General features: G+C 43.1%; 2 protein-coding genes across 2 annotated transcripts; one reads left to right on the top strand and one right to left on the bottom strand.

Annotated features, from left to right (window-relative positions):
• Window positions 1–1,842: 1,842 nt before the first annotated feature.
• On the top strand, window positions 1,843–3,324 carry LOC308662815 (olfactory receptor 5AR1-like; the record flags this gene model as incomplete). Its single annotated transcript, XM_081318960.1, has 2 exons — window positions 1,843–1,874; window positions 2,352–3,324. 2 exons carry the CDS (start codon window positions 1,843–1,845, stop codon window positions 3,322–3,324), a joined length of 1,005 nt encoding a protein of 334 aa, XP_081175086.1.
• Window positions 3,325–3,877: 553 nt separating this feature from the next.
• LOC308662550 (oxidoreductase HTATIP2-like) lies at window positions 3,878–19,260 on the bottom strand. Its single transcript, XM_081318492.1, has 6 exons — window positions 19,161–19,260; window positions 17,448–17,622; window positions 16,084–16,191; window positions 14,884–15,021; window positions 9,790–9,851; window positions 3,878–4,355 (listed from the first exon to the last, which is right to left on the bottom strand). The coding sequence occupies exons 2-6, from the start codon at window positions 17,619–17,621 to the stop codon at window positions 4,139–4,141; spliced, it is 699 nt and encodes a 232-aa protein (XP_081174618.1). The 5' UTR covers window position 17,622; window positions 19,161–19,260; the 3' UTR covers window positions 3,878–4,138.
• Between the last annotated feature and the right edge of the window lie 5,483 nt (window positions 19,261–24,743).

Raw genomic sequence — 24,743 nt, 5'->3', positions numbered from 1 at the left:
CACTTAAATGGATGAGTTGCTGGTGAAGAACAGATCAGAAAGACCGTTTGATTTAAAGTGGATGCATAGTTTAAATAGAATAATTGGTATGCAACAATGGGAATATCAGTGGAAGAAAACGGTCAAATTTGCAGCCAATATTTGTCAGCCATTCCTAGTAGACCAGATTAGGAAACCAAAACCATGCAGGGTAATATCATTTTTATTATAAGGTTATAATAACAGAGTCTTGCATGTCTGAAATGTGCTTCCCCCTTCCCTCCCATTGTCTTCGTGAGAGGCAGCGAGGATCTTGTCGGAGATGTTTTGTTAGGTTATAGTACTGCTCTGAACTCAAGTTTCTTTTATCTGACTGTTGTCCCTCAAGGTTATTCCTTCTGTTCATTACAATACTGTGCATGGAGCAAATTGGCATACAGTAAGATGTTCTATCTATTACTCCAGTGTTGATTGTGGAAATAGACAATTCATTGCACTATTGGAAATGTAACAATCATGTTGGATCACTTTTTCGTATCACTTAGTAGGGTTGTAAAACCCAGTGATTTTGAAAAATGATTTGTCAGAGAAATACTAATATTCAGTGGTGGGCTTCAAATATGTAAACAACCAGTTCTGTGTGTGGATGCCGCTTCCGGAAGTCCATTCTGGGACTGGGCAAGAAAAAATTAGCTACCGGTTCTGCCGAAGTGGTGCGAACCGGCTGAATGCCACCACTGCTAATATCCCTACAGAGAATACAAAACAAAATGTTTACATGGTAACAACTGCGAGGATTCTTTATGCTTCTTACTGGAAATTATGAACAATCCTTTTTGCAGAAGAATAATTCATTAAATTACAGAAGCATGCACTGGTGTCAAAACTAATTTCATATCTGAAAAAGAAATCTGACATAGAACATAACTCAATTTGGAAACCAGTTTTGGATTAAAATCTTCTAAATGGGTTTTATTATAACCCAGGTTTATGGCTTTCCTAACATAAAACTAAAATATTTCATTATATTATGATCAGTTAAATTCCCCCAATTTTCTTGACTAGGCAGAAATTATTGCAGTCTGTGACTTACAGTTTGAATCATCTTTATTGCAGTTAATTACTGTAGCTTTAACATTTTAATTATTTTAGTACTGATTTAAACCTCCAAACTGATGTGCCATTCTAATATGCAGATTTATATCTTTGTTAAATCCCTTTGCTTTATGCTGCTGAACTGGGGCCGGTCTCTGTACTGCACCGCGCTGTAGCCCAGGGGTTTCTTGCAGACCCAGAATGCCACCGAATGCCAAGAAGCCCCTTTGTCCTGGGCTGCTGGGGCTGGGCTTTACACTGTGCTGCAGCTTGGGGGCTTCTTGTAGACCCAGACCCACAGCTTTGTGCCATGCTGCTGGTGCTTCCCAGGGAAACAGCAGCTTTACGCTGAGTTGCTGGACGGGGCATACAGCTTTGCGCTGAGTTGCTGGCTGAGGCATACAGGGGTGGCTGCAGCTTAGTGTCACGCAGTGACTCAGAGGCTTCTTGGAGCTCCAGCGCTGCAATACCCCAGGAAGCTCCTGAGCTGGTGCCTTCTTTCAATAACCTTTCTGCGCTCATATACAGGCCTGCATGCACCCCACGCTCTCTTTCCCCGGATCCCCTAAGCTTAGGACGCACTGTAGCAGCCGCAACCCATGTGCAGCTGGTGCTGAGACTTCCAGGACTTCCCCATCCCCCTGTGGTCCTCCTACCCTTCTTTGGGAGTCCCTCAACTGCCTGCTTTCTGGTGAACGACCTGTTCATCTAGAGTTACAATGGCCACATGGTCATGTGATGTCAGACTTTACAATGAATTTCTTAGTGATGGATATTCCTGATCCTATTGTGATCACAAAGTGAGGACTAATTATAGACCAGCAGCCCTCTACCTTTTGGGGCACTGGGGACCAGTTCACTGGAGAAAAAAATCTACAAACTTGGGGTGGTGGTGGTGTCATGGTTTCACACACTTGCCTAAATTCTGCACATGCGCAGGTGAAGCTTCACTCGCTGGCATGGCCTGCATGGCCACAGACTGGTACCAGTCCACAGCTTGGGGGTCAGGGACCCCTGTTATAGGCATATTAAGGGATTGCACTGATGGTGTCTTGTTTGCTTACCTCTAGCTTTCTGGCTTGTGTGTATGGATCTCTGTGTACACGCGTGTGCATCCATGGGCAATTTTATAGATACATAATCTAATCTACCAATGCTTCTGCTTTCCTTCCACTTTCTTTTAAAGAAGCATCTTTGTTTGTATTTTAAGTTTTACGGTTACTTTTAACCCTATGCCTATTTATTGTGATGTATCATATCTATGGTTTCGTCTGAAGATCTCACAGGCCCAGCTACAGTTCCTCAGAAGATGAAAATAGAAGCACTGTGACCACATTCATTCTCCTAGGCTTTACAGAGAAACCTGAACTGAGTCCTCTCTTCTCCAGCATGTTCCTTCTCCTGTATGTGCTTACGGTACTTGGCAATGGGTGGATGGTCATCTTGATCAGAACTCAACAGCGTCTGCACACTCCAATGTACTTCTTCCTCAGCAACCTCTCTCTCTTGGATCTTTGCTATTCCTCGGTCATTGCACCCAAGGCACTGGAGGCTCAGCTACAACAGGGCAAGGCTTCCATTTCCCTTCCATCTTGTGCAGCTCAGATGTTTTGTTTTACTACTGTGGTGACAACAGAATGTTTTCTCCTGGCAGCCATGGCCTATGATCGTTTCCTGGCCATTTGCCACCCTTTGACCTATACCTTACTCATGACCCAGAAGAATTGCATTTGCCTTGTGCTGGGGGCTTACAGTTGTGGTTTAGTGGGTTCCATCGTTCAGACTAGCGGAGCTTTCCGGTTGTCCTATTGTGGGCCAAGCCATATCAACCACTTCTTCTGTGATATCCCTGCTGTCTTGAAGCTCTCTTGCTCTGACACTCAGCTTTCTGAAGTAATCCTTTTTGTTTCCACAACTGTCATTGCCATAGTAACCATCACTACCATCTTTGTCTCTTATCTCCGGGTTTTGTGGAATGTCCTCTGGAGCCACTCTACGCAAGGACGACAAAAGGCCCTCTCCACCTGCTCTTCCCACCTGATCATTCTGAGCCTCTTCTATGGCACTGCCATCTTCATGTATGCCCAGCCAAGGAACAAGGATGGATCACAAGATCAAGACAAAGTGGTCTCTCTGTTTTATACTCTGGTGATACCTCTTCTGAATCCAGTCATCTACAGCCTGAGGAACAAAGATGTGAAAGAGGCTATGAAACATCTGTTGACCAGGAAGATCCTGGCCATGAGGTAGCTTGGAAGATGGAAATAGTTGAATATCACTCATAAGTTTGCCTTATGACAGTCTCAAGCATAGGCTGGTGGTGTGAGAAGTCTCATGAACCAGTTAGTGGATTCTCCCCTTTATCTTTGTTTATTCAGGGTCCCTATAGCCCATATGCAAATGGCTAAGCATTAGACCTCTTATTTCTGAAAGTCTTAATGACCGTTTTGCTTAATCACCTGGTTGGTGGACCAGAACGAAGTCACTAAATGAAGGATTGGTGTATTAGATAGGCACCTAGGCAACAAATAAGCCGAAGTCTCTGCAGCAGCATATAAGGCCTGAAATGAGATTAACAGGAGCTCTTCATAACATTCCTATAAAACTAGTGAATTTTGTACAAGGAGTCTCTATATGGCTACTGTATAAATGTTTCTGCATTCTGCTTGATATTCCTGGATTTTGACCATAATAAAGTTTATACATTCATATCTTCATTCTGTCCACCATGCATTTTTAAGTTGCACTGTTGACATTAGTGTTTAATCAACAGACCATACACAATTCCGTAGCTAATTAATTAATTTTATTAAGAGGCAGGATCCACGTTTAAAGCTTTTGAAAGAGCACCAATGACATTAAGGCTTTTTTTTTTAGTTATTTCAGGATCACATGCTCCTGATGCAACAATCCTATGAAATGCAATTCAAATGCCATTCATAGGTTCTTATTATTCAAAGAGCCTCTGCAGTATAAAAAAATTGCAAGTAAAGCTGGGCTTTGGGAATCAATGGAACCCCTTCATTACAAAGCTATCCAAGAAACATCCCTTCTTCTCTGTTGATTACTTTGACTGACCAAGGGCATGGATGGCTGCATTTTCCAGCACCTCCACTTTCTGCCCATCTTTTGCTGGCATCACTGCAATATTGGCCATTGCTCGAGCCACTGTTGTGACAGGGATAGACATATACGTGGGAAAGAAATGGGCTACCACTCCTAGGGCTTTCCTGGCCATCCATTCACCAGGCCGAGATTCCTGGCGATCACATAGCAGCACCCTAGGGAAGAAAGGCAGAACAGTTACTTTTTTCTCAGTTATATGTTACCTGGCTTTTGTTGTTCTCAACAAAGCAGCAACAAGAAGATAATATTTTCTTATTCACACCAAAGAAGTATGTAGCAAGATAATTGCAAAACAAGCCACGGAAGGATGAGATAGGAACAGTGGGTTTTAATACATGAAAGCCTTCATTATAATGAGTTATGTTTGATTATTGATAGAACGCTTGATAAAATTTACCTGCCTGTCAATAGAATGTACTGAAAAGTTTGATTACAAGTGTAACATTATGTGGTACTAATGCTTAAGATGGTGCTTCTAGCTGAATTGATTCTTGTCCCTATTGGCTCTTTTGTATAAATGGAAATATTGTAGTGCATCTCCTTGGTTATATAATAGAGGGAAAAAGCACAGTTCAATCAAGCTCTAAGAACTTTGTTAAAAACAGTTATGCTCTGCTTCATCCTAAAACACATGTAAATTTGTACCCTACTGGCAAACAGAAAAAAATCCTGTGTGCATTCAGCAGTTTACTGGTGATTTTACTTCTTTTTCTTCAAGGTTGGGAAATGAGGTGCATTCAAGACCAGAGAGATGGTGAAGAAATAAAACTTCTTGATAAGGCAACATCTGTTGCTGGGGATGCCAAAATTAACCAACTATAAAGGTAAAGGTAAAGGTTCCCCCGCACATGCGTGCTAGTCGTTTCCGACTCTAGGGGCCGGTGCTCATCTCCGTTTCAAAGCCGAAGAGCCAGCGCTTGTCCGAGGACGTCTCCGTGGTCATGTGGCCGGCATGACTAGACACCAAAGGCGCACGGAACGCTGTTACCTTCCCACCATAGTGGTTCCTATTTTTCTACTTGCATTTTTACGTGCTTTCGAACTGCTAGGTTGGCAGAAGCTGGGACAAGTAACAGGCGCTCACTCTGTTACGCGGCACTCGGGATTCGACCCGCCAAACTGCCGACCTTCTGATCGACAAGCTCAGCGTCCTAACCCACTGAGCCACCGCGTCCCTATTAACCAACTATAGAAAATCCTTAAAAAGAAAAAGATAATACTAAATTGTGTTTCCAGTAGAGCAAAGGTATTTGCCCAAGCTAGGAAAGGGCAGCCACACCATGGTAGCTGTATATATAGTTTGGCTGAGAAAGCAATGGCCCTGGGAGAGGCTGTTGTTAATTTCTGCTATGAATCTGTGTGGTTCAAATAATATGTTGAACAGCCACAGGTGAAGGAAAATGGTTCTCTGTGATCTGCAGTGTGAATTTTGGTTTTGCCTTGGCGAGGGCCAGGGCTTAAATTTCTGCTCATCAATGAAAAACAAAACAAATTAACTTACTCATTTGTATGTTAATCTGCTTCACAGCATTGTGACTTGGACTGCACCCCCAATTACATACAAAATAAACTCTTAAATCTGACTCTGCATAAATGATACCTGTGGTTTAGGTTCTCAAATTTACTCAAAATCACCACTGGTATTAGTTTTCACCAATTTGCTTAAGCATGTGTGAATGGCAGTATACTCATACCTCCATTCTTGGAGATCAAATTTTGAAATTGGCTACATTGCAATAATTTAATTTAATTTAATAATTTGATTTCTATACCGCCCTTCTCCCGAAGGACTCAGGGCGGTGAACAGGGCAATACACAATAAAAATCAGATACAAAAATTAAAAAACCATTAAAAACCAATTAAACATCATGCCCATAAAAACAATACATATTAAGTTAAAAACTAATTTTAAAAACCCAACCCCATCCCGTCAGACCAGGCCAGCTTGTTCGAAAAAGAATGTTTTAAGATCGCGCCGGAAGGAGCGAAGGTCGGGGGCCGTCCGGAGCTCAACCGGTAAGCTGTTCCAAAGGTCTGGCGCGCCCACAGAGAACGCTCTCCCCCTGGGGGTCACCAATCGGCATTCTTTGATCGGCGGCACCCTGAGGAGGCCCTCTCTGTGGGAGCGCACTGGACGGAGGGACGTTGACGCCGGTCGCAGGTGTTGCCGTAGGTAATCCGGACCCATGCCATGAAGGGCTTTGTACGTCATAACTAACACCTTGAACCTCACCCGGAGAGCAACCGGTAGCCAATGCAGCTCGCGGAGCAGAGGTGTAACATGGGAGTATCGGGAAACTCCCAAGACGACTCGCGCGGCTGCATTCTGCACCAGCTGGAGTCTCCGGGTGGACCTCAAGGGCAGCCCCATGTAGAGAGCATTACAGTAGTCTAGACGAGAGGTCACGAGCGCATGAGTGACTGTGCGCAAGGCATCCCGGTCTAGATAGGGCCGCAACTGGCGCACCAGGCGAACCTGGGCAAAGGCCCCCCTAGTCACAGCTCCAATATGCTCTTCCAAAGAGAGCTGTGAATCTAGAAGGACCCCCAAGTTGCGGGCCCTATCTACGGGGGGTAATAGCTCACCCCCCATGGCCAATGATGGAATAATCGGAATTTCCCGGGATGCCGGCACGAACAGCCACTCAGTCTTGTCAGGGTTGAGTCGAAACCTGTTCCTCCCCATCCAGACCCGGACCGCCTCCAGGCAACGGGACATCACGTTGAGGGCATCGCTGGGGTGGTTTGGGGTAGAAATAAAAAGTTGGGTATCATCAGCATATTGGTGATACCCAACTCCAAAACCACGAATGATCTCACCCAGCGGCTTCATATAGATGTTGAACAGGAGAGGCGAGAGAACCGATCCCTGAGGAACTCCACAAATGAGAGGTCTCAGGGTCGATCTCTGCCCCCCTGCTAACACCGACTGCGAACGTCCCAGGAGGTAAGAGGAGAACCACTGGAGAACCGTGCCTCCCACTCCTAACCCCCTGAGACGTCGCAGCAGGATACCATGGTCGATGGTATCAAAAGCCGCTGAGAGGTCTAAAAGGACTAGGACAGAGGAACAACCCCTGTCCCGAGCCCGCCAGAGATCATTCACCAGCGCGACCAATGCCGTCTCCGTGCTGTACCCGGGCCTGAAACCCGATTGGTACGGGTCTAGGTAGTCAGCTTCCTCCAAGAACAAAGGGAGCTGATGCGCCACCACGCTCTCAACAACCTTCGCCAAAAAGCGAAGGTTGGAGACCGGACGATAGTTGTTTAAAATTGCTGGGTCCAAGGCAGGCTTCTTGAGGAGGGGTCTCACCACCGCCTCCTTCAAGGCGGCGGGAAAACTACCCTGACTCAAAGAAGCAGTAATCACTGCCTGGAGCCAGCCTCGTGTCCCATCCCGGGCTGCATAAGTCAGCCAGGAGGGGCACGGGTCCAACAAACACGTGGTGGAGCTCAGCTTCCCCATGATCTTGTCCACTTCTTCAGGGGTCACAGGATCGAACTCTTCCCAGATTAAATCGACAAGACCGCCCGTATCCTCTTCGTCAGACTCTGCCCAGTCGGAGTCCAAACCGGTCCGGATCCGAGCGATTTTGTCCGACAGAAATCGACTAAACTCCTCGGCTCGACCCTGCAAGGGTTCCTCCCTCACCTCCTGATTAAGGAGAGAGCGAGTCACCCTAAACAGGGCGGCCGGGCGATTCTCTGCGGATGCAATGAGGGTGGCAAAGTGGTTAGACCTAGCCACCCTCAATGCTGCGAGATAAGTTCTCGTAAACGACCTTAGTCGTAACCGGTCGGATTCGGATCGGCTGGACCTCCAACAGCTCTCTATGCCCCGTCTCCGACGCTTCATCTCGCGGAGCTCCATGGAGAACCATGGGGCCCGTTGGGATCTGCGTCGGGTCAAGGGCCGCATGGGTACAACTTGGTCGAGTGCCTCTGTGGCTGCCCTTTCCCAGGCTTCCACCAGGGCATCGACCGAGCTGTGAGCAAAGGAGGCAGGTGGGGGCCCAAGCGCCGTTTGGAACCGCTCAGGGTCCATAAGGCGCCTAGGGCGGAACCATCTTGTTAGCTCAGCAACCCCACGACAGGGAGTGGCAAAACGGAAGACCATCTGCAGGAGATGATGATCGGTCCATGACAGGGGTAAATTAATTGGGGAACCCCCCCCAAGATCATCTAACCACCGTCCAGATAGAAAAACCAGATCGAGCGTGTGACCCCCTCCGTGAGTTGGGCCCAGAATAACCTGCTTCAGGTCCATGGCCGTCATGGAAGCCATGAACTCCCGAGCTAACTCAGATGATCCCCCCAGGGATGGTAGGTTGAAGTCACCCAAAACTATAAGTTTGGGGAACTCAACCACCAACCCTGAGAGGATATCGAGAAGCTCAGGCAGGGCTGCTGCTGTTCTGAACCAGCCCTCTTCTCGCACCCCTAATCAAAAGAAGAGTCTGGAAAGCGTCCAAGGCTAAAAGGCTTCTGCCAAGATTTAATTACGCAGTTAACAAAAACACAAGAGCTAGTCTTCTCAAGCGGAAAAGTTGCTTTCAGCAACCAGCCCCTCCCCAAACACTTCTTTTATAGAGAGCTCAGGGCGTGGTCTCCCTGTGCCTCCTCCCGAGGAGTCCCATAGTCTTTCTTTGTTTGTCCCTGCTCGTCTGCCTCCTGCGTCGGGCGTCCTTGAACAGGGCCAGCTGTGGGTCATCATCCTCCGCACTCTCGGGCTCACACAGCTGAGAAGAGGTCCCCGGCTGAGGACTCTGCAAAGCCTCCAAATCATCATCAGCCGGTTCGTTTCCCTCCTCCAAACCATCATCAGCCGGTTCGTTTCCCTCCTCCCCCTCAGAGTCATCCGATACATCAGAGCCGGCTGTCGGACCCACAGGCTGGCCCTGAGTCACAACAGCTGCCACGTGTCTAGGTGAAATATACACCAACAGCAAGCCCAACTGAGCTCTGGGACCACATCTCAGGAGGAGGGACTCACACCCGGCTATCTGGACTATGGTGGTCTCCCGCGGACATAAGGTCTCCCTCACAACAACTGCCACTCCACCGCCCCTACCTTGAGCCCTAGGCTGGTGTAGCACCCGGAAACCTGATGGGCTAAGATCAACCAGGGGGACCCCGCCCTCTGGGCCCAACCAGGTCTCCGTAATGCAAGCCAGGTCCGCATGCTCCTCCTCAATCAGATCGCGAATGAGAGGTGCTTTATTCATTACAGACCTGGCATTGAAATACACGAGCCTGAGCTCAGGTGGCTGCTCATCCTCGCTCCCGGTACCACGTGCTGAAATCAGAAACCTTTCTACATCTACGCTGCTTATTTGGTGTACTCTTGACTAACCCTAACCCTAACCCTAACCAGCCTACAAGTAAGGTTATTAATTTTTTTAAGCAATAGCTAAAAAAGAAGTTGAATTAAATAACTAATTTTGTTACAATGAGAAACTTCAAATCTTAGCTAATCAGCAACACTCACAACTAAGACAACTTCCTATGTGATGGAACGAGCATCCTTCTACATGCCGATCAACTGACGGTTTGTTCTTCCATCAGATTCACATATACAATGTACTTACGCTGGTCTAAATATGGAGAATCTGTCAAATCCAAGTGCCTTAATCCTGTTCTCTACTTCACCCTAAAGAGGGAAGGAATAAAACAACCTCCATTGGTTGAGCTCTCTCTCCTGTACATAGAAACACATGGAAGCTGAAAAGTATACACATCAAAATAAAACAGAAGGAAGGATTGCTGAAGATCCTCATATGACAGAGGAGATCTACCTTCACAAGTACTATTAGGTTACACTCTTAGAATTATAAACTGCAGAAAAAAAGTAACCTGCATGCTCTGTAATGGCTAGAATTTGACAAACCATAGATCTTCAGCCAAGAAAAACGAAAATGTATTGCCACCTACGTTATGCTGTAGGTCACAGTGCAGCTTTTTCCTTTGCACATATTACTTGAGCAACCTGGAAAAACAATTGTAATAAAGAACAGTATCTCCTGGAGCCATTGCTCTAGAAGGGACTTGCTTCCTCTGCTGAAGCAATATTTCTTGGGGAATGTTGGAGCTTGTCTCTGAATGTATCTAGAAGGCATCAGATTGCCTATTATGGAATTACGAGTGGTAGTCTACACTTGGGAAAGGAACAGATAAGGGGAATCTGGGTTATTAGATTTAAAATAGTTAGAAATTAGTGGGAAATAAGGCTCTGATTTGTACAATATTGAAAAATTAGGATTCAAAGGGAAATAAAAATTAACTATCAGGAATATGTTTGAGTTATTGATTAACCCAGGCAATATCTATAATGGCTATAATCTACTAAAAGGGGAGAGTTTATTATTAACTAGAATATTTAGTATGGTGGGAAATAGAAAATCTTTAGGAAATAGCATAAGATTACATTAAAACAGGTAAAACGTGTATTTTGGATATTATAGTCTCTTATGAAGTGAGATAAGGGAAACCTTGGTTACCCAGAGCTTGAAAATTATGGATTTTAAAGGTTGATTGGAATATTGGTGAGAATTTAAAAATTAAGTAAAAATTAACAAAAGGACATGGATTGTTATACCCAGATTAATTAAAATATGTATAAGTTAAAAATGTATTGATAAATGTAACAATGATGTTTTTATTGAGTTGATTTAATCAGAAATGTACTACCTTGATTAAGGGGAAAAGAGAAGGAATATTTGATAATGTAACCTGAGATCGGTACTAAAGTTTATGCTATTTATTTATTGAAAAGTTTTATAAAAGTTACAATATTATCCCATCCCCAACTCACCCCTAAACCCCCCTCCCCCTCCCCCACTTCCCAAAGCTGATTACAGGGTTACAAATATATAATAATCATAATCTAACTGACATTAACCAACCAAATACATAATGCACTTTAACCCACTTTAACCCATTTTAACCCACCTATAACATAATTACAAACAATCTAAAAGTATCCAACTTATACTAATACAATAATAATACCATATAATATATATATTATTATAACTCATAATAATAAAAAAAGGTTTAAGTTATAACAATCTAAAATTTACTCATAAGCTAAATGGAACTTTTTGGTCCCATATTTTTTCTGAATATAGTCTATCCATCTTCTCCAAACCGAAATGTATCTTTCTTGTGAATGATCCTTCAAGTAAGCAGAAATCTTAGCCATTTCTGCTAAATTTGACACTTTAAGCGTCCACTCCTCTATAGTAGGCAGGCAATCCTTCTTCCAATATTGCCCTACCAATAACCTCGCAGCTGTTATCAAATTCAACATCAAGTTAATTTCTTTAGTATCACAATCTGTAATAACACCCAATAAAAATAATTGTGGGGTAAACTTTATCTTTCTCTTAAAAATCTTTTGAATGTTCCACCAAATTTTAATCCCAAAAGCTTTTATATTTCTACAAGTCCACCAAATATGAAAATAAGTAGCGTCCAAACTACCACATCTCCAACATTTGGGCTGTAAATTGGAATATATACAAGACAGCTTTTTGGGATCCAAATGCCATCTATAAAACGTTTTATAAAAATTTTCTCTTAAATTTTGGGCTTGAGTAAATTTTACATTTCTAACCCAAATTACCTCCCAAACATCTAATGGGATCGATTCTTGAATATTTTGAGCCCACTTTACCATGCAGTCTTTCACCAATTCCGTTTCCGAATCCAATTCTATTAAAGCATTATAAATTCTCTTTATATGCGCTCGAGTTTGATCTTTAATCTGTTTTACCAAATTTTCATCCATCAGTGTCAAACCAACCTTCTGATCTAATTTCCACCTAGCTTGCAATTGGGTATACTGAAACCAAGACTGTACGATATTTTCTTGTTTTAACTCGGCTACCGACCTTAATTGCCAATCATTCCCTACCAATCTAAGTAATTGCTTATAAGAAATCATATCCAAACTCATACCCATAGATACACCCTCTATCGCGTGTCCAGGAATCCCCCAAATTGGTATTTTATAATTCAACTTATAATACTTTTTCCAAACACGCAATAAAGCACTTCTTAAAATATGAGATTTAAAAGCCTTATCAACTTTTTTATCATAAATCAAATATGCATGCCAGCCATATAATAAATCCCATCCCTCCAGATAAAGTATACTTTTATTGGTTAAATTGAGCCAATCACTAACCAGTGTTAAAACCACTGCATCATAATATAATTTCAAATTAGGCACCTTAAGTCCTCCTCTTTCCCGAGCGTCTTGTAAAATCTTAAGTTTAACTCTCGGTTTTCCCCCCGCCCAAATAAATTTATTAATACCCTTCTGCCAATCATCCAAATTAGCATCCTTTTTCAAAATAGGTATCATTTGAAACAAAAAGAGAAACTTTGGTAAAACATTCATTTTAACAACTGCAATTTTTCCCAACAAAGATAATTGTATTTTTTTCCAATTATTTAAATCCTTTTGTACTTTTAACCATAACATCTCATAATTATTCTTATATAATTTCACATTAGAGGCTGTAATATATACTCCCAAATATTTAACCTTTTTCACTATTTCATAACCTGTCAATTTTGCTAACATTTCCTTTTCATTCATAGTCATATTTTTAGATATTATTTTAGTCTTATTATTATTTACCTTAAAACCTGAAACTTTCCCATATTGACTTATGATTTCCATCAAATCTATAACCGATTGAATCGATTGAGATAATGTAACAACCAAGTGATCCGCAAATGCTCTTAACCTATAATCATTCTGCTTTATTTTTATTCCCTTTATTTTAGTTGATTCCCGAATTTTAATCAATAAAATCTCCAATGTTAAAACAAACAGTAATGGTGACAGGGGACACCCCTGTCTTTTTTTTTTTATTGAAAAGTTTTAAGGTACAATTTTCCTTTAAAAATCCCCCCTTCCCCCTCCCTCCTCCCCCCCCTACCTCCCCCCCTCCCCCCCTCCCCCCCCCCGACTTCCCAAAGCTAAATACAAGGTATATATATAAAAAGCAATCATAAACAATCATATACTAACAACTATAAACTCTAAAATCCAACATTCTCTAGCTTATATAGGATAAAACAAGCCTTAATAATATTGAATATATATAAAAAGAAACTAAAATAAGAAAAGAGAAAAAAAAAACGAAAGAAGACTTATTCAAATGCTACATAAAATTTCTTAACCCTATACTTGTTCTGGATAAACTCAATCCATTTTCTCCATTCCATAATATAGCGTTCTTGCGAGTGATCTTTCAAATAGGCCGAAAATAGGCATCTGTTAATCCCTCATTAATTATAATTTGCGCCGATTGTTGTTGATATATGGCCTTGATAGATTGCAAAAATTTATCCCCAAAATTCATCTTATCCACAACTTTCAATAAAAATTGCCTGTTCAACTGATCAAAGGCTTTTTTAGCGTCCAAAAATATCAATGCCGCAGGGACTTGGTTATTCTTATCCAAATACTCAATTAAATTAACTATTTGTCTTACATTATATTTCATATATCTTCCAGTTATAAATCCAGACTGATCTGTATGAACCATCTGTTTCAAAACTAACATTAATCTATTTGCCAATATTTTTTGCAAAAATCTTATAATCTGTATTTAAAAGCGACATAGGTCTATAATTCTTAGGCTGAGTAAGATCTTGATCCTCCTTTGGGATCAACGATATAAAAGCCCTTCTCCAGGATGGAGGCACCTCCCCTCCAGCCTGGATATTATTGAATAGTTCCTTTAAAGGTTCTACTATCTCTGTAAGTAAAGTTTTATAATAAATTGCTGTTAAGCCATCTGTACCAGGAGCCTTACCCACTTTTAACTGTTTAATTGCTGATATAATTTCCTCAGAAGTGATTAAACAATTCATCCCTTCCCGTTGTTCATATGAAAGCATAGGAATATGCGCTTCCTGTAAATATTTATCTATATCTAAGGTTTGTATATTCTCACTAACATATAACTTTTCATAAAAATCCAAAAAACCCTTTTTAATCAAATTTTGTTGATATGTTTCTTTACCCTTATATTCTATTTTCTCTATAGTACGTAACTTCTGTTTTTTCCTTAATTGATAAGCTAGCCACCTACCGGGCTTGTTTGCGTTACAAAAAGTATTATGTTTCGCATATCGCAAATTAGTTGCAACCTGATCCGCCATTAACATATTAAATTGCTCTTTCAACAAATTTATTGAAATCCTTAGTCTCTTATCTGATGGATTCAAAATAAAAGCTTTCTCCTTCAATTTAATCTCTTCTTCCAATTCTTTATGTTTTTGCATCTGCTTACGCCTATGACCATTATTCATATGAATCAAAATCCCCCTCATGTAAGCTTTGCTGGTTTATGCTATTGAATTATTATTTAACCCCACCACGTTGCTTTTCAAATACTTAAATGTCAAATTGGAAAACCAATAAAATGTTACAAAAAAAAAGAGTAGGGGAAAGAACCAACTATGAATCATGACCTCCTTGGAGGATACATTAAATAAGAACTATCTTTCTCTGTCTAATCCCGAATGGCAGTAGAATGGAGGAACTGGCACTCTGTATATAAAAATTAAACAGAACCTGGGGACCCAACCAGGGGAGAACTCTGAAACCAGTTGGTTCTCTCACCCACTGCGTATCTCGTTTTGCAGCCCATCAGACATACCTTGGTCTTTAGATAGAGGAATCTGCTGGAGCTATCTGCACCTTTGCTTGACTCTAGGATAAAGTGGTGGCAGCCACCAGCTTTGGCTAGCTTTGCTGCATGTTCAACATAATCACGATCAACGCGCACAAATCCATCCTGCATTTAGAGAAAGTTGCATTTACTTATTTGAAAAAGTCTCCCCTTTCCAATGACCTGGAATGAGTTGGAGCCTGTTTGACATATCAAGAGATGACACATCAAGAGTTATCTAACCTGAGTCTTCAGGGCTGTTTCATCTCCAAAACTATGTTTATGATAATCAGGCACCTCAAAAATTGCTACTAATTTTAATGTGGAAAGAAAAAAATAAATACATGCTGATCAGAGAATAGCATAATGTATAGTTATGCTTAATTAAATGTAAATGTAAATGCAAATGAACTGAGATCAAATTTATTTTTTGATATGTTGGATCTTCCTCCACCCTTTTCATGCACTCAAATTAAGTGCAACCATTGGCCCAGAAGATGTTATCCCACCAGAGGTGCAAGATAACTCCAAAAGAATTAAACCTGTAAACAGCCAGTACAATGCACAATTTGGGTGATTTGGGTAAAATCCTGTGTTAACTATAAAATTTAGAAAAGGTGGCATGCAAATTGGCTTACCATGGGCAAAAGATAAGCTAAGTTGATATGCACTTCTAGCATTTTGGAAGAAACATAGTAAACTTCTAAAGTCTTCATACCCGTTCCTCATCAGGCCAACTCATTCCCTTAAAATGCCAAGCGGCCATTTCAATCTTCTGTCTCTCAGATCCCAAGGAACTCACATTTTCCAGTTTGGTTTCTCTAAGTCAGACCTGTCAAACTTGCGACGTCACGTGACGTCGCACAACGTATCGGGACGGTTTTGCCATTGCCGGCAATGGGGTGGGCGCGCCTTCCAGATGATGCGTCTGGCCCGTGGGCCAGCAGTTTGACACCCCTGCTCTAAGTATATGGAAAATGCAATTACCATTAGTACCCAGAGCAACTAAAACTGTAGTCTAATAATAACAGGAGGATGCCAAGTTGGGAAAGGCTGAAACAATCCATGAAATCCCACCTGCCAGCAAAGTCCACTCTAAGGTGTATTTTATACCTCTTAACTTCCTTTCAATTTTCCACCTTTCTCAATTCCACCCAGACCCAGGTATTGACCTATTTTTCTCCTCACCGCTCCAGCTTTGGCTCTGCTTGTCCCCAAGCAGCAAAATCCTACGTCATGTCCTTGGAAGGCAGCAGCAGATTCATCTAGCTTCTCAAAGTCAACAACTTCTTGGACCTGGAAACAGGCAGGAGAGACACCCAAAAAACCAGACGTGAAAGAAAGAACTGGAAACTCCAATGGAGAAAATGAAATATATGTGTCTCCCTGCTTCCCAAAACATATGAAGACAGAACATCTCCTGACTAAGGACAAAATCTCAACTCATGTTGAGAAGCCAAGATGAAATTATCAAACAATCAATAAAATGTAAATATTAAAATGCACAACCTGAACAAGGCAGAGAAGGAATGCTGAAGTTTCCTTCCAGGTGTGGTGTGATAAAAGGGAGCGTAGAAGCAAATGTTCTCTACTAGGCTCCCTTCTTGTGGAATAAGCTACACTCTGAAATAAGAAAAGCACCCTCATTGCTGATGTTCAAGAAGCTAGTTAAGTTATTCTTGGGAGCATTTAGGAACTGAAGAATTGAATAGATTCATGTACCCGAGATAAGTTTGAAACAAATCAAGAAGAGAAGTAACCTAGAACTAAGAAGAAATTTCCTGGTCCCTTCCAACTGTTATTCTTTATATCTATATGTAAACAGTTATCTAAACCACTTAAGATTTAATTGAAAGAAGGAGCATAGAAATGTCTGAATCAAAAGTGCCAGTAAGCTAACTTAAGAGCTACACCATATAAAAAAAGGCTCCAGTATCTTGAAATACCAGCAACTCTGTGATGGATATTATAATCTAGTATATAAAAGACTGAAGACAGTTTGGTTTATCCAGTTCTTTTTTATATGACAGTTTTCTTTATGGCACCATATTCTTTACATTGTTCATGTACTATATTATGTCCTACATAATTCGATTTCCAAATTCTTTTATCATTAGTGTTAGTAAACGAATAATTATTTATACAAGTATTTAAAATTGCTTGATTGTCTTGTATTTTGGATAGAGTATTCAATATTTTCAATTATTTATATTTTTGATAAATTTGTAAGGTGTTCTATTGGTATAGAATAGAGAAGAATAAAATAAAAGATATGTAATATATTATTAATGACTATAAATATATTTCATCAACATTAGTGTCAAGAAATGTTGAGAGATAAGATTGGATTTTCAGGTAGCATAGATTTACAGTATTTTTTCTGAGCACTATGTTGAGGATGACTATAATAATATATAACAAAAATCCATGTGGTTAGCATTTAGAATGCAAATTATGTCCAGAGAGACCCAGCTTTAAATCTCTGTCCAGTTCTAAAGGGAATGAGAAAGTGGACAAAAACGTAAAATTTTAAAAAAAGTTTTGTTTCATACCACGTTACTGTAAAGAGTCCCTTCTAAATTTAGCTTTCGGCGGCCAATGAGGGTCACACGAGAGAATTTTTGCTGCTTTAAGATTTCAAGTAGCAATTCTTTCCCAGTTTCTCCAGAAGAACCCAAGATGAAACAGTTTTGTTTCTTCTGTTCTTCTGAACTGGGAACCGCCATACTGTTGGCAAAAAACAGCAGTGATTTTTTTTAAAAATGACATTTACAATTCAGTTCCCTACATAATGCAGACGTTTAGTCCCAAGAGATTCAGTGACAATTTCTTTCTCAAATAAAACTATACAGGATTGCAACTTCAACTTCACAAGAAATCAATTATTTGAAAACTGATAATGAAAATGGAAACACAGCATTGTTGGATCAAGTAGTGTTTGATTTCTCCAAAATAAATCAAAGGAAAACCATACTGTATACCAAAAACAACTTTTACAATTACTGCCAGGCCATCATATGATCATGGCATGCCACGTGCAAGATCTATGACCAGAAATAAAGGATGAGATTATGCTGTCAATAAACTAGACAATATTAGAGATACCGGTATATAGATAGTCCTTGACTTACAACCACAACTGAGCCCAAAATTTATGTTGCTAAGTGAGTTTTGCCCCATTTTATGACTTTTTTTTACCACAGTTAAGTGAATCATTACAGTTGTTAAGTTAATAACCCAGTTGTTAAGTGAATCTGACTTCCTCATTGACTTTGCTTGTCAGAAGGTTGCAAAAAGTGATCACATGACCCCGGGATGCTGCAACCGTCATAAATATGAACCAGTTGCCAAGCATCTGAAGTTTAATCAGAAGACCATGGGGATGCTGCGACAGTCATAAGTGTGAAAAATGGTCATGTCAATGCCGTTGTAGCTTTGAACAGTCACTAAATGAACAATTGTAAGTCTAGAATTACCTGTACTGGGGTAGGCTGTTATATTAAGATTATAAGAACAGCCTAAACCAGTATATAGGTAAAAGACTCTGTATTTGGAAGAAAATTACTACGTTTTACCTTCCCACAAGTGAAGAATGGGCATTTTCCTTCTTTCTGACAAGTGTACGGTATCATACTATGCCTTTTTTTTTCATTTAAGAGCAACCCAGGAACCAACAGATTCCCAGATGTTGTTGAACTACATATCCCAGAATCCTTCACCACAGGCTTGCAGCTGCTGGGAAGTGTTGTTCGGCAACTTATTTGAGAAATCGCTCCCGGCTATAAGGGCGGGGCAGACTGGTAAAGGAAAACAAGCAGCTATTTTTCCTTTAAGAAATAATTTCCCTCGCAATAAAAGTCACTGAACCACAGGCCTCGCTGTCTTTCTTTGAGGACGCCGTTTCTCCCCCCCCCCCGAGAAACGGTCCACGGGAAAACATTGCTTGCGCACCAAGGCAAAACAAAACAAAAAACCCTTCCCGCCTTCTCCTTGTTGTCCTTCCCGGGGTCCTTCCCATTCTTCTGGCAAAACATCCAGCAACTTTTTCCTCCCGGGACTTCTCTGGAGAAGCTCCTACTAGCCTAATTAGAGAGAGAGAGGGGGGTTGGGGGGGGAAAGATGCTGCAACCATCTTTAGACTCAGAAATAGCGCACCTGGTTTACGTGCCAGGCTCCAGTTGCATTTCAGGCGTCTGGACTAGCCACCTACTTGGCGGGGGGGGCCTTCGGCTGCTGTCCCAGCGGAGGAAGCGCCAATCGCTCACCTGTCACGAAGTCTCGGAGAGAAGCCCTGACAGAGAGCGAGGGAGAGAACGGGGTGCAGACTCCAACGTGCCACTGCCCGCGAAGGGACGCGTGCGCAGAACCGTGCTGCCTCTGGTTGAACTGAAGGTGAAGTTGCCGCTGTGGGTTTTTCTCAGAGCGGGTTTACCTAGAGCAGGGGTCGGCAACCTCGGCTCTTTTATGACTCGTGGACTTCAACTCCCAGAATTCCTGAGCTGGCTCAGGAATTCTGGGAGTTGAAGTCCACGAGTCATAAAAGAGCCGAGGTTGCCGACCCCTGACCTAGAGGACCTGATGCCTCACTTCCAAAGAATTGATCTTTTTGGATTTTCTGGGAATAACCGATGAGATTCCCTCTTGGCTATGTTTCTTTTATGGCCGAGATTGCTTGGAGTTTGCAAGCCACCCTGAGCCTCATACAGAAGAGAGGTTATGAGGAATTTAATAAGATACGTTTAGAGATCTTCTTTAAAACGGGGCTTTCCAATCTTTTCATCCATTGTACGTCTTTTAGGACAAGGCAATGTCCGAGTACCACCAGTCGCCCAGCAAAGTGTCAAAAACTTGACCAAAAAAAAAGGGGGGGGGAAATGATAAAGTACAGGTAGTCCTCAACTTACAACAATTCACTTAGTGACTGTTCAAAGTTATGACGGCACTGAAAAAAGTGACTTATGAACAGCGCTTTTTTTGTAAAAGAAAAAGGTGCCAGAACTCACACATGTCATACAACCCACCTTGCCTACTCCAGAAGGTTCTATCCGAAAAAGGTGCCGGAACTCCGTTCTGAGCGTTCTATGAGAAAAAAAGCCCTATGACCATTTTTCACACTTATGAGCATTGCAGTATCCCCAGGGTCATGTGATTTACATTCAGATGCTTGGCAATCTATTCATATTTATGATGGGCACATTGTTCCAGGGTCATGTGATCACCTTTTGCAACCTTCTGACAAGCAAATTTAGTGGGGAAACCAGATTCAACAATCACGTTACTAATTTAATTTCTCTCCCTCTCTTTCTCTCCCTCTCTCTGCCCTCTCCCCCTCCCTCTTTCTTTCTCCTCTGTCTCCCTTTCTCTCCCTCTCTCTATTTTTCTCTTTCCCTCTCTCTATTTCTCCCTTTCCCTCTCCCTCTATTTCCTTCCCTCTTTCTTTCTCCTTGTCTCTCCCTCTTTCTCTTTCTCTCCCTCTTTCCCTCTCTCTATTTCTCCCTCTTTCTCTCTCTCCCTCTATTTCCCTCCCTTTCTTTCTCCTTCTCTCCCTCTTTCTCTCCCTCTTTATTTCTCTCTCCCTCTTTTTCTCCCTCCCTATTTGTTTCTCCTTCTCTCTCCCTCTTTCTCTCTCTATTTCCCTATTTCCCTATTTGTTTCTCCTTCTCTCTCCCTCTTTCTCTCTCTATTTCTCTCCCTCTTTCCTCCCTCTTTATTTCTCTCCCTTTTTCTCCCTCCCTATTTCTCCTTCTCTCTCTCCCTCTTTCTCTCCCTCTTTCTCTCTCTCCCTCTCTTTTTCTCCCTCCCTCTATTTCTCTCTCTTTCTCTCCCTGTCTCTATTTCTCTCTCTCCCTCTCTCTCCCATTGTTCCTTCCTTCTTTCCTTCCTTCCTTCCTTCTTTCCTTCCTTCCTTCCTTCCTTCCTTCCTTCCTTCCTTCCTTCCTTCCTTCCTTCCTTCCTTCCTTCCTTCCTTCCTTCCTTCCTTCCTTCCTTCCCATTGTCATTTATTTCCTTCCAAATCCATTTTTACCAAGAAACCTGATGCCCACTTAACTCTTTATGAAGCACCAGAGGAAAGTTGGGGAAGATCTATCAGTGATACTCGGAGGTTGCTAGCTCATTTAATAAGCTTTATTCCAGCAACAGAAACACCTCGTATTCGCTCAGAGTCAATCCATGCACGCCAACAATGCTGCTGTGGACTGGGGCAGGAAGGCGCCCTTCACACCGGAGGGATGGAAGATGCACCAAAGCACCCTTCGCCCTGCTCGCCTTCTGCAGACGCGGCCGGAGTCCCGGGTGGGGGGAGATCCGGCACTCAGGGAAGCGCACACTAGCAACTCACAACCAGCTGCTCTTGGGGGACGGAGGCACAGAGCCGGCCAGACAGGGCTCGAAGCGGTTGACCATCCCAGACTACAGCTGCACTTCCACCTTTCCCAGGACAGCCCCCGCAGTGAAGCGCAGCGCAGCGCAGGGCAGGGCACCAGCATGCCCCACTGCCACAGAAACGGCCCGCCGGAGCAGCCCCAACTCCTTCACCCCTGACAGGCCCTCATCCCGGAGCCTCCCACTGTTGGAAACCTGCAGCGGTGGCATAGCTGGGCTTGCGAAAAGCAGGGTGGGTGATGGTAGCTGCTCCTGGCGCCAGCTAAGGGCAAGCAGGGAAGGCTGCTCCCGCTCGAAAGCCAGGATTCAGTGGCCAGCGAGCCGCTCGCACGGGGCTCTCTCGGGGCTGGTAGGCCGAATGAGGACCAGCCTCTCCCTCTCAGCACTAGAGCAGCACCCACGGAGGCGGCCCTGTGGTCTGGCTTTCTCTTGCAGAAAGCAAGCTGAAACTGAGTGAGGGAGATTGCCAGGAATGCAAATCGGCCGATCTTGCGCTGCTGGGGACCCAACCAGGGGAGAACTCTGAAACCAGTTGGTTCTCTCACCCACTGCGTATCTCGTTTTGCAGCCCATCAGACATACCTTGGTCTTTAGATAGAGGAATCTGCTGGAGCTATCTGCACCTTTGCTTGACTCTAGGATAAAGTGGTGGCAGCCACCAGCTTTGGCTAGCTTTGCTGCATGTTCAACATAATCACGATCAACATGCACAAATCCATCCTGCATTTAGAGAAAGTTGCATTTACTTATTTGAAAAAGTCTCCCCTTTCCAATGACCTGGAATGAGTTGGAGCCTGTTTGACATATCAAGAGATGACACATCAAGAGTTATCTAACCTGAGTCTTCAGGGCTGTTTCATCTCCAAAACTATGTTTATGATAATCAGGCACCTCAAAAATTGCTATTAATTTTAATGTGGAAAGAAAAAAATAAATACATGCTGATCAGAGAATAGCATAATGTATAGTTATGCTTAATTAAATGTAAATGTAAATGCAAATGAACTGAGATCAAATTTATTTTTTGATATGTTGGATCTTCCTCCACCCTTTTCATGCACTCAAATTAAGTGCAACCATTGGCCCAGAAGATGTTATCCCACCAGAGGTGCAAGATAACTCCAAAAGAATTAAACCTGTAAACAGCCAGTACAATGCACAATTTGGGTGATTTGGGTAAAATCCTGTGTTAACTATAAAATTTAGAAAAGGGCATGCAAATTGGCTTACCATGGGCAAAAGATAAGCTAAGTTGATATGCACTTCTAGCATTTTGGAAGAAACATAGTAAACTTCTAAAGTCTTCATACCCGTTCCTCATCAGGCCAACTCATTCCCTTAAAATGCCAAGCGGCCATTTCAATCTTCTGTCTCTCAGATCCCAAGGAACTCACATTTTCCAGTTTGGTTTCTCTAAGTCAGACCTGTCAAACTTGCGACGTCACGTGACGTCGCACAACGTATCGGGACGGTTTTGCCATTGCCGGCAATGGGGTGGGCGCGCCTTCCAGATGATGCGTCTGGCCCGTGGGCCAGCAGTTTGACACCCCTGCTCTAAGTATATGGAAAATGCAATTACCATTAGTACCCAGAGCAACTAAAACTGTAGTCTAATAATAACAGGAGGATGCCAAGTTGGGAAAGGCTGAAACAATCCATGAAATCCCACCTGCCAGCAAAGTCCACTCTAAGGTGTATTTTATACCTCTTAACTTCCTTTCAATTTTCCACCTTTCTCAATTCCACCCAGACCCAGGTATTGACCTATTTTTCTCCTCACCGCTCCAGCTTTGGCTCTGCTTGTCCCCAAGCAGCAAAATCCTACGTCATGTCCTTGGAAGGCAGCAGCAGATTCATCTAGCTTCTCAAAGTCAACAACTTCTTGGACCTGGAAACAGGCAGGAGAGACACCCAAAAAACCAGACGTGAAAGAAAGAACTGGAAACTCCAATGGAGAAAATGAAATATATGTGTCTCCCTGCTTCCCAAAACATATGAAGACAGAACATCTCTATTAAGAAAAATTAACTAACTTTGCTTGTCAGAAGGTTGCAAAAGGCAATCACATGACCCTGGAACAATGTGACCATCATAAGTATGAATCGATTGCCAAGCATCCGAATGTAAATCACATGACCCTGGGGATGCTGTAATGGTCATAAGTGTGAAAAATGGTCATAAGTCACTTTTTTCAGTGCCATCGTAACTTTGAACAGTCACTAAGTGAATTGTTGTAAGAAGAGGACTACCTGTACTTTATAATTTTTCTCCCCTTTTTTTGATCAAGTTTTTGACACCTTGCTGGGCGACTGGTGGTACTCAGACATTGCCTTGTCCTAAAAGTGGTACAATGGATGAAAAGTTTGAAAAGCCCTGGCTTAAATGAAGCAAGGGAGATTGCAGCAGCGCGAGATTGGCCAATTCGCATTCCTGGCAATCTCACTTGCTCCATTTCAGCTTGCTTTCTCTTGCAGCAAGACAAGCTGAAACCGAGCGAGGGAGATTGCAGCAGCGTGAGATCGGCTGATTCGCATTCCTGGCAATCTCCCACGCTCTGTTTCAGCTTGCTTTCACTTGCAGCAAGACAAGCTGAAACCGAGCGAGGGAGATTGCAGCAGCGCGAGATTGGCTGATTCACATTCCTGGCAATCTCCCACGCTCGGTTTCAGCTTGCTTTCTGCAAGAGAAAGCTGGGTCGCAGGGCCGCCTCCACGGGTGCTGCTTTAGCACGGAGAGGGAGAGGCTGGTCTCCATTGGGGAGAAGGGCATCATATAAATTTAATAAATTCAATTCAATTCAATTCGGTCTGCCAGCCCCGGGAGAGCCTGAATCCTGGCTTTCGAGCAGGAGCAGCCTTCCCTGCTTGCAGCTACCGCCACCTGCCCTGCTTTTTGCAAGCCCTGCTATGCTGCCGCTGCAGGTTTCCAGGACGGGAGGCTCCGGGATGAGGGCCTGTCGGAGGTGAAGGAGTTGGGGCTGCTCTGTCGGGCCGCTTCTGTGGCAGTGGGGCATGCTGGTGCCCTGCGCTGCGCTCCACTGCGGGGGACAGGACCCTGGGAAAGGTGGAGGTGCATCTGTAGTCCGGGACGGTCAACCGCTCCGAGCCCTGTCTGGCTGGCTTTGTGCCTTCGTCCCCCAAGAGCAGCTGGTTGTGAGTTGCTAGCACGTGCTTCCCTGAGTGCCGGATCTCCCCCCACCTGGGACTCCGGCCACGTCTGCAGAAGGCGAGCAGGGCGAAGGGTGCTTTGGTGCATCTTCCATCCCTCCGGTGTGAAGGGCGCCTTCCTGCCCCACGGTCCACAGCAGCATTGTTGGCATGCATGGATTGACTCTGAGCGAATACGAGGTGTTTCTGTTGCTGGAATAAAGCTTATTAAATGAGCTAGCAACCTCCAAGTATCATTGATAGATCTTCCCCAACTTTCCTCCGGTGCTTCATAAAGAGTTAAGTGGGCATCAGGTT

This window comes from Vipera berus (genome assembly GCF_964194415.1).
Source record: "Vipera berus genome assembly, chromosome: 2".
In the NCBI taxonomy this organism is placed as follows: domain Eukaryota; kingdom Metazoa; phylum Chordata; class Lepidosauria; order Squamata; family Viperidae; genus Vipera; species Vipera berus.
Note: the sequence above shows the minus strand (reverse complement) of the source record. Positions and strands in the feature narration are given on the sequence as shown.

Coding starts and splice junctions, on each gene's coding strand:
- LOC308662550 (XM_081318492.1), bottom strand. CDS start 17,621: ATGGCGGTTCCCAGTTCAGAAGAACAGAAGAAACAAAACTGTTTCATC. Junction 16,192..17,447: donor GGACTCTTTACAGTAACGTG/GTATGAAACAAA, acceptor GCCTGTTTCCAG/GTCCAAGAAGTTGTTGACTT. Junction 4,356..9,789: donor TTCTCCATATTTAGACCAGC/GTAAGTACATTG, acceptor TTTCTTCCCTAG/GGTGCTGCTATGTGATCGCC.